This window comes from Kogia breviceps, chromosome 19 (genome assembly GCF_026419965.1).
Source record: "Kogia breviceps isolate mKogBre1 chromosome 19, mKogBre1 haplotype 1, whole genome shotgun sequence".
NCBI classification, from domain to species: Eukaryota; Metazoa; Chordata; class Mammalia; order Artiodactyla; family Physeteridae; genus Kogia; species Kogia breviceps.
In genome coordinates, this window is record NC_081328.1 from 56,284,090 (window position 1) to 56,293,423 (window position 9,334).

The 9,334-nt window shown below is 49.7% G+C and overlaps 1 protein-coding gene across 2 annotated transcripts in view; it reads right to left on the reverse strand.

Annotated features, from left to right (window-relative positions):
• Positions 1-1,717, reverse strand: part of GNA13 (G protein subunit alpha 13) — a 40,840-nt gene extending 39,123 nt beyond the window's left edge. Inside the window, exon 1 of one of the 2 annotated variants that reach the window (XM_067022171.1) lies at positions 1,222-1,717. In XM_067022171.1, coding sequence (XP_066878272.1) covers positions 1,222-1,504 — 283 coding nt within the window. In that variant the 5' untranslated portion in view covers positions 1,505-1,717. The remainder of the gene's footprint in view (positions 1-1,221) is intronic. The other variant, XM_059048550.2, reaches the window with a different exon arrangement.
• Positions 1,718-9,334: the final 7,617 nt, after the last annotated feature.

Consider the following 9,334-nt stretch of genomic DNA (forward strand, 5'->3'; position numbering starts at 1 on the left):
AGTGAGAGGCCCGCGTACCGCAAAAAAAAAAAAAAAAAAAGAGTGACTTAAGTACTTCCTGAACAAAAAAAAACCCTTAAAAAAAACGATGCTTGGAAAGGCTTGAAATCTATAACCAGCTCCTATATAACCGCTACCCAGATGCAACAGAGAACCCGCACGCACCTGAAGTACCAGGCTCTGTATCTCGACTCTGCCGAAATGCCTTTTATAAAGTACAAAAAGCTGCTAGTAAGAAAAATGAGAGCTAATTATCGCTCCAATGGCAAAAATAAAATCCCCTCTTCTGTAAGTCTTTGAAAGCTCAGAACTAAAATTCTTGTGTGTTTTTCACCTGAGAACAAAGCTTACCCTCAATTTTAAAAATACCCACAAACAGCAGCAGAGCCTATGGTCTAAGCCAACACTAATTCATTGACTCAACCTGTACAGGCTCCGCATCACATTTAGGCAGAAGATTCTTTGTATCAACACACGATTTCATTTAAGTAGTGGAAACAAGTGTGGTACCCCCTCCCTCCCGCCCCCCAATTAAGCAAAAGGAGAGTGGAACGTGCTGCATGATGATTACAGGCAAACATCCTGCCCGACCGTGACATTGGGGCGAAAAACCACCGATAACTTTTTTAGGCTGGCTGTATGGTGTACTCTTGCCTAATAGCAGAACAGTAAATAAGACGCCCTCAAGTTTCATATCCTTGCCCCAAAGGGCCCAAGAGCTGTCACCCTTCGCCCTTGACCAGGGTCTCGGGCACAAGTTTCCTGACTGCGGCGGTTCCAGAACTCCCCGGCTCAGGAGTTGGGAGCAGCCCCGACCCCATGTGACTCGGGTCACCCACCACCCGGGGCGGCGAGGCTGGGCGGGCAGCGCCCGGGCGTGGGGTGAGGACGGACGGTCTGGGTTTGGCTCGTCCGGAGGGAGGACAGGAGAGGTCACCCCACGCTCTGGGGCACCCGGCTCGCCTCACTTCCCTCTCGCAGGGGGCGAGGCCAGCGGCGGGGTTGGGGGTTGGGGGACCCGCCGCGCCCCCTGCCCGGACTGCAAGGGGGGGAACGGGTCGCCCCCGGGCATCCTCTCCCCCGGACCGCGCCCCCTTCCCGCCCGCCGGGCCCGGTCCTTCACCGGGGACAGAGCGAACGAGGGCGGTGCCCGGCCCCGCGCCGCGGCCCGAAGCCGGGCCCTGCGACCCACCGGCCCCCCGGGCCCGGGATCCCCGGCACCTTTGATCACGTTGCTGTAGATGGTGGGGCGGAACTCCTCGCGCGCGCGCTGGTCGAAGTCCTGCCCGTGGATGATGCGCATCTGCTTGAGGAAGGTGGACTTGCCGCTCTCGCCCGCGCCCAGCAGCAGGATCTTCACGAGCCGCTTCACGTAGGTCTTCTCCCGCGACAGGCATTTGTCGATCTCCTTGGACTTGCGCTGCTGCTCGGCCTCGCCGCTCGTCAGCACGCAGCCCGGGAAGCACACGGACAGCACGGACCGCGACGGCAGGAAGTCCGCCATCTTGCCGCCGCCGCCGCCTCGGCGGGCCCCTCCGGCTCCTCCGCCTCCTCCGCGGGCGGCGGGCGGCTCCGGCTCGGCGGCTCGAGGGCGCGGAGCGCTGCGGCGGCCCGAGCGCGCTGGGGGAGGGAGGGAGCCAGCGGACTGACTCGCAGGGCGGGCCGGGCAGGGCGGGCCAGGCTAGCCGGGGAGGGAGGGAAGGAAGGCGGGCCCGGGAGGGGCGGTGGCCCCGGGGCGTGCGCGCGCCCGCAGCCTCCCGGGGGCGCGCGCGCACGCCGCGGCCGCTCCCCCGACTCGCGCCCCGGGTCAGAGACTCACGTTCTCTCGCGAGCCCGCGACCGCCGCCGGGCGCGCGCGGGGAGGGGTCGGCTGGGCGGGGTCTTGTGGTCACGTGACCCCCATCGGGGCCGGGCTCCTCCGCCGGGGGCAGGCACCTGGGGAGACGGATTTTCGGTTGCCTTTGAATCGACTGCGCCCACTTCGGTGCAGAAGGGCTACTTCCGAGGGCCCGGGAGGCCGGAGACCAGGTCGCGGGCGCTGCCCTTTGGGCTCCCCAGCCGCTCCCGCCGTTCTTACTCCTGGTTACTCCCCGCCGCCGGCTGTCACCTAATTTCGAAGTCTGGTTCGAAGTTATACAAACAGCGAGCGCGAGCTTGGAAAGTTTTTGGTGCATTTTCTTTAAGTGGGTTCCTTGACATCCTGCTCTCCCAAACCCAGAACGGTGACCAGACGTCATCCATCCCCCCCCCCAGCCCCACCCGCAGCCCCCTTTGGCATTCTCAGACCTTGCCGTTCCTCTGAGATGTGCCAGGAGCGATTGTTGATGTTCCGTTGATGTGGGTTCCCACCCGAGCTGCCGCGCTGAAATCTGGACGGTAGCTGCCGGAGGGTGAGGTCATGGTGAAAATCCCCCTTCACCGGACACTGTGATGCAGGCTCTTCCCTAGAAGGAAGCAGATAAGCAAACAGACCGAGGACAAGAGCCGGCAAATTTTAGGTTTCCTGCCAGATTGCAGAGGATATGACCAGCCAAGGGACTTTTTTTCTATCTTAATAGCGGATTCAGGCCAGGACACCTGAAGGGCTGCCAGGAGACAAGCGACAAGTGACAGCTGGCTTGGCAGAGAGACTGCATCGCAAGGACCCCGGAAGCCAACTTCTTCTCTCTTAATATTCTAGTTTCAAGTGGAAAAAGGCATTTGGGTCGGTCTCTGTTTGTGGCAGTGCAGCCCTAATGTTCCTTGATTGGGGCTTCTGGGGCTCAGAAACTTCTGTGTGTCAGGCACTGAGGTGAGAAAGAGGTCAGCAGTCTGAGAGGCTCATGAACACGTTTAAATTTAAAAATCAGTGCTAATCAGTTTAGTGGCCGGGTTGGGTTAATGGCTGAGGAGCCTCATGACTCGGTAAATTGGCTGCAGTACACAATACCTACAGTAGGATTATCCCCTGTTGTCCTGGCCAAGCCCACAGGGGTGGATAAGCTACAACACACAAAGTAGGGTCGGTTCAACTCCAGTATCTGTGGATTGATAGGGTCAGAATCACTAGGCTGTGCCTTCAGGCAAAATAGATGGTAAAAGTCCACCCGGGATGCAAGATCTCTCTGTAGCCTCAGCTAGTGTTTGGGAAGCTCTGTTCTCCAACCATGAAAGGACAGACCTCTGCCCAGGACAGGGGTATAGCATTGGCCCCCAAACACCCATTTCTACCTGGACTTCAGATGCTAATTTGAATTCTACAAAAGCAGGAAGAGAGAAGCCTATCAGTTAGTTAGTTAACATCTTTTTTCTTTTTCCAGTGGCGTGTGTAACATAATTGGAGAACCAAGGATCCCTAGGAGGCAGGAAGGTATTCCCGCCCTGCCAGTTCATGTTGTGACACGTAGAGCAGCAGAGAAAGCTGTTCCAAGCCCTGCCTGTAACCTTCTGTTGGAACAAGCTTGGCTCCGATCAAGCCCAGCTGCTCTAATCAGTGTTTCTGAAAAAAAGAGACCTCTTTGGGCCCAGCCTGATGTCTGGCTGCAGTTGTCCAACTGCTTCTAACTGTCTGGTCATCAAGCCACCTTGAAAACATGAGCATTAAAATGAGCTAGAGGTTTGGTGGCTCCTCAGAAAGTTAAACATGCAATTGCCATATGACCCAGCAATTCCACTCCTAGGTATATACCCAAAAGAATTGAAAACAGGCGTTCAAAGAGAAAAATGTACACCTGTGTTCATGGCAGCACTATTCAGAATAGCCCAAAGGGGTGAACAACTCATAGATCCATCCATGGATGGATGGATAAACAAAATGTAGTGTACCCATGCAACGCAATTATTCAGCCACAAAAGCAAATGAAGCACTAACACATGCTACGACGTGATTGAACCCTGAAAACATTATATGCTACATGAAAAAGCCGGTCACGAAAGGCCACACGGTGTAAGGCTCCACTTATATGAAATGCCCAGAATAGACAAATCCATAGAAACAGCAGATTAGTAGTTGCCAAGGGCAGGGGGAGGGGAGAACAGGGAGTGACTGCTTAATGGGCATAGACTTCCCTTTCGGGGTGAGGAAGATGTTTAGGAACTAGATAGTGGTGATGGTTCATTCACAGAACATTGGGAATGTACTAAATGCCACCAAACTGTACACTTTAAAATGGTCAAATGATGAATTTAATGTTATGTAAAATTTACCCCAATTTTTAAAAAAATGAAGTAGGGAAAACAATAGTTTCCATAAAAGTCTTTGGATTCATTTAACATTGTGCAATATTCAGTGAATAAAAGTGTGATTATGGTTTTTTGGGTTGTTTTTTTTTTTTGGCAGTGCAGCTTGTGGAATCTTAGTTCCCTGACCAGGGATTGAACCTGGGTCCTCGGCAGTGAAAGCACAGAGTCCTTAGCACTGGACAGCCAGGGAATTCCCTGATTATGATTATTTTATTTTATTTTATTGATTATTTTAAAGTAATGCTAACAGTTTAAATTATTTGCACCAGAAGCAAATCCACTCTAGCTGTTGCTTCAGTTTACATTGTAATGATATTAGTGATATTCTAATTTTCAGATAGCTTCATAATCAAAAAAAAATTCTAAACTTTTTAAGGGAATATAGAGTTTGTTGGTTGGAATTGGATTGGCTGGCTTCTCCATTTTCAATAGACCCAGATGTGAATTCATTGGAAACATCTGTATTAACCAGTTAATCCATATGCAAATGAGGGGTTCAGATGCCCAGAGGAGCTGTGATAAAATGATTAAACAGTTAATTAGTTGCAGTGCTCTTCTCTTTCTGGAAACTCTTAAGTCTAGTGGCAAACAGTCTTGCTAGATAAATAATGAAGGCGTGACTAAAATTGTAGAAATGCATTCCCAGATGGCTTTTCTTCTCTAATGTGGGCACCTTATGAAGGATCCTTTCTAGCAATACTGTCGATTCCTGAAATCTACTATTCTTTTTTTTTTTTTTGGCTGTGCTGCTTGGCTTGCAGATCTCAGCTCCCCAATCAGGGGTTGAGCCCGTGCCCCCTAGAGTGGAAGCGCGGGGTCCTAACCACTGGACCACCAGGGAACTCCAACTATTTGTAACTTGCTGTTGGAACTGAGAGAAAGTTTTCCTATCTTATAGTCACAGTTTTTTAAAAAGTGGCATTACTTAGCCCATTTACCAAACTCCATGCCAAATAACTTTGGGCTGTTTACAAAAATCAGTATTTTCCACAAAGGACAAAAATTTGTCACCCTCAGACATGTTCGAAAGAATGTGCCAGAGGCTCTAGGAACAATTCCAAAAGAAGAGTTAAAAACAACAATTTTTTTTTGGAACAATGGGACGTTTAATTTAAATAAGTGTTTCACCTGCCAAGGTGACCACTCACAATTCAGGACAGGACCACAGCCATTTAAATGTGTTTATTTAAAAATCAGTCACATTACTGGACGGTGAAACCATGTGTTAATTTTCTAATAAGGATGACGACACATCCACGGTTCTCGTTACTGAACTGTCTTCTGTCTCATCATCAGTGTTATAAATAGGCGGATTCTAATTCTTTCTTACAGGTAAAACAGGCATGGATTTTTCATATCTTCCTTTCTGTCCCAGGAAAGGAAGGGAATTCCCTAGTCCTCCCATAATACAAATCCCTTACAGGTGTGTGTGTGTGTGTGTGTGTGTGTGTGTGTGTGTGTGTCTGTGTGTGTGTGTCTGTGTGTGTGTGTGATGTTTTAACTGCTGCAAAGCACTTTGACCTACTTGATCTCATTCTCTGCTCACAATAGCCTGACAGGAACACCCAGCATTAAGCTCACTCCCAGAGCAGGAGGAAACTGAGGGAAGAAAGGTCTGAGTGATGTACTACTCACAGCCTCCCTCAGCCTGGCCACTTGCAGAGCCAGAACTAAGAAATCCCCCCTTTTGACTCTGAGCCCAGGGCTCTTTCTGATATGCCGAAAAGCGGTAGTTCCCCGAGTGCCCAAGTGTATGAAGATCAAATTTAAGGAACAAACAGTTACTTTTGTTTGTTTATTTGTTGGGTGGTGGCTTGGTCTGTTTTTCCAGCCCCTTTCGGGCTAACTGCCACCTCAAAGTTTACCAGCTTTTAGGCTGATTCTACTAAGATGTTCTCTGATGGAATTCAGGCTCCGGTTTGTAAAATGTTCCAGGTGGTTGATGTAGAAATAAGAAAAGAGGAGCCGCGATTCTGGCAATATTTACATGGTGGCGGAAGCCCCAGATGTTCCCTTAACGTGAGTTCCATATGAAAAGGCAACTTTTTGTGTTATGAAATGTGATGGTGCCCCTACCAGAATAAGCCTCTCATGGGGAAAGCTTTGCATGAAACTCGGCATGTGGAATTGCATTGTCAGTGGGTTTTGTTGCTGTTGTTATTAAAGGAGAACATGATTTTAATTACTGGTTGTATTTTTCTCAGCCTCCGAGAAAGATCCGTGAGCTGGTGTTGACAAGCTGTGACCTCACTCAGCTTCTCCAAAGTCAAAAGCCTGTGTCTGAAAGACACACACCAGCTCTCGTAGAAACGCTTACACCTTGCTCACTGCATGAGACGCATTTATGGGCAGTCTATTTATGTAACACTCAACACAAGGCTTTGCTTGGAAATCTGAAGCTCTTTCTGGGAAACTCAAAACATCCTAGCTCAATCTCTCGCCTTTCTTTTCCCTTACAGCTTTTCAAGATGAGGATGACTTTTTATGTTTTATTGCCTGGAAATGGGCTGCCCGTTGCCAGTAACAGGTAAAGGTCCTCTAACATAAGTTCTGTTTCTCCAAAGAAGTTTAAGTGTGCAGAATCTCAGCTGATTCCTGTATCTTAACATCCTTTGCTCCCAGTCCAGTGGCTGCGTTTTTTTTTTTTTCCCCTCGTCACATGGGCTAGCAGGAACCATGCTCCTGGGTAGCTGGCTAGCCGGACATCATCACACGTCATGGCCTCGGTATAAATGCCAGGACGTGTCGACCACCATGCAGTTAGGGCTCACCCAGGGGCACTGAGAAACAGTCCATGTTGCCTTTGTCAGACTATGACAGCCCGGCTCCCTGGAGCAAATAATGTCATCAACGCATCTGTCTCCAAACTCCTGTGGCAGCTGCTAAGGAAAAGGAGGACTAGCTCACAGCAGGACTCAGGGAAAGGCACCCACTGCTGAATCAGAATCACAGTCAGAGGTCTGGAAGATGAGCACCGGCTTCTCTCGCTTCAGTTGCTGCCTGTCCCCTAGCCGCGGGGGGGGGGGGGGGGGGTATGCCAGCCCCACACACGAGAAGATGGGGAGGGATAAAAGCAAGAGGGAGCATTTCTTTGTGTGGCAAGCAGTTTTGTACTGTGATTGCTTTCCCTTTTTCTGCTAATACGCAGAACGGTAATAGGAAAAAGTCTCTCAAGCAGCAAGTTGAGGTCATCTGCTTTTCTGGTTAAACCATACGAAGCATATGAGATTGTTTGCTAGTTGTTTCGTTTCCCAGAGAGGGAGCAGAGTACGGGAACTTGGGGAGAACTCAGTTAACATATCCGAGCCTTGCCTCTCCTATCTGTAAAATGGGAGTATTGATACCTAAAGATATGTCCTGAGCATTAAATTATAGAACAAATGCACTCCATCTCAGCCCATACATGAGAGATTCAGTTTTAGATTATTTGAGGACGAAGTTACCAAACTTCTTTGAAAACCTTCTGAAGGTTTAGCAATATTGTGCTGGTCAGAACGTTGTCCCAGGTATTTCCTGAGCGCTTCCCTCTATGGGAAGAAAGATGTTTCTCTAGAAGAAACATCTCTGTTCTAGAGAACCATATCCAATATCCTATGATAAACCATCATGGAAAAGAATATATATAAAAGAAGAATGTATATGTACGTATAACTGAATCACTTTTGCTGTACAGCAGAAATTAACACGACCATTGTAAATCAACTACACTTCAATAAAAGGAAAAAACAAAGAAAGAAAGAAGAGAACAACAACAAAAAATCTCTTCTCTTTCCTGTGCTCAGATTCACTCACAGACGCTGGGGTCTCTCTTCCCCAACAGGGTCTGCTGATAACAATAGTGAGAAAAATACATGCATGTTGGATGTTGTCCCCCGAATCTGAACTCTGAAGAAGGGCGGGGTTTATTAGTTTTCACCAGCACCAGGAGTGTCAGGTAAGGAATCATCTCAACCAGGGGGCAGAGGTTCAAGTGGAGATGTCAGCACAGTGCATTCAGAGCATGGGCTTTCCCTTCTAATCTGTAAAGTGGGTGCAATAATCTCAGAGTATTTGGGGGCAGTTATATAAAATGACGGAGCAGGCTTTTAGTCTGTGTCGCCATGTTTCCTTCTGTCAGAAGTATCTGCTTGTCCAATTGATAAAGCCACAGCTGTGCCATCAAGGTCATAGGGATGAGGGGATGCCTCAGCCCACACGCCATGCTCTGTGCACACCCCTCCCTACAGCCCCCATTGGACACCCCTCGCCCTAGGGGTGGGTGCATTTGGTCTGGGGGGAGCACAGGCTATGGGTGGGTCCCTTGGCCTCACCCTGTGAGCAGGGACTGCAGCAGAAGACGGTCAGAGCAGGACCTTCTAAAGCACAGGTCGGGGGCAAGGGGGCTTCTCTTGCCCGGAGCTAGGGCAGTACTGGCTGGGAGGGTATACTGAGATACCATCTAAATCGCCCCATTTTATAGACATGGGGCCTAAACTAGACCCTAAAAACCTCCAACTCCCCAGGCCCTTGAACTGGGTCCCCACGAGGAAACTTATGAACGCTTGGCCGAAACACCGCGTAGAAGTCATCCCTTAGCCAGTCCCTGGCTGGGGACTTTTGTGCTCCTCTGGCAGAAGCTGCCAAGGTCCTGGGGCGTCGCCGTCCTTCCCAAGGCCACCCTGGGCAAGAGGTCAAAGAGCGCTCTGTAGGACAGCAGACACACCACGCGCTTTGGCCCAAACCACAGTTATTCCCTTACCCTGGATTTCTGCTCAGGGCCTGAGGGGAAGCAAAGGAAGTGACCCCAAGAAGTTAAAACCAGCTCCAAGGGGACATGGGGTTCCGTGGGACCACCTCAGGCAGGATGTGAGGCCCTTCAAGCAAAACTCATCCTCTGTAATTTAGGAGCTCTGTGTGTGCTTTTTGGAGGGCAGAAAGGGCGAAGTGCTCAGATATTAAAAGACTGACACCTATTGCCCTGGATGCTTTTCTCAGTAAGAATCCTGCAGATCACAGAGACATTTGGATAATTTGTTATAATCGCAATTAAGCAATTGGGATCGGGAGCTATTTAACTCCCCAGGGAAAGCACAGAGTTCTGAGGTCCGTCCATTTTCGTCTTGGGTGCCCAAAA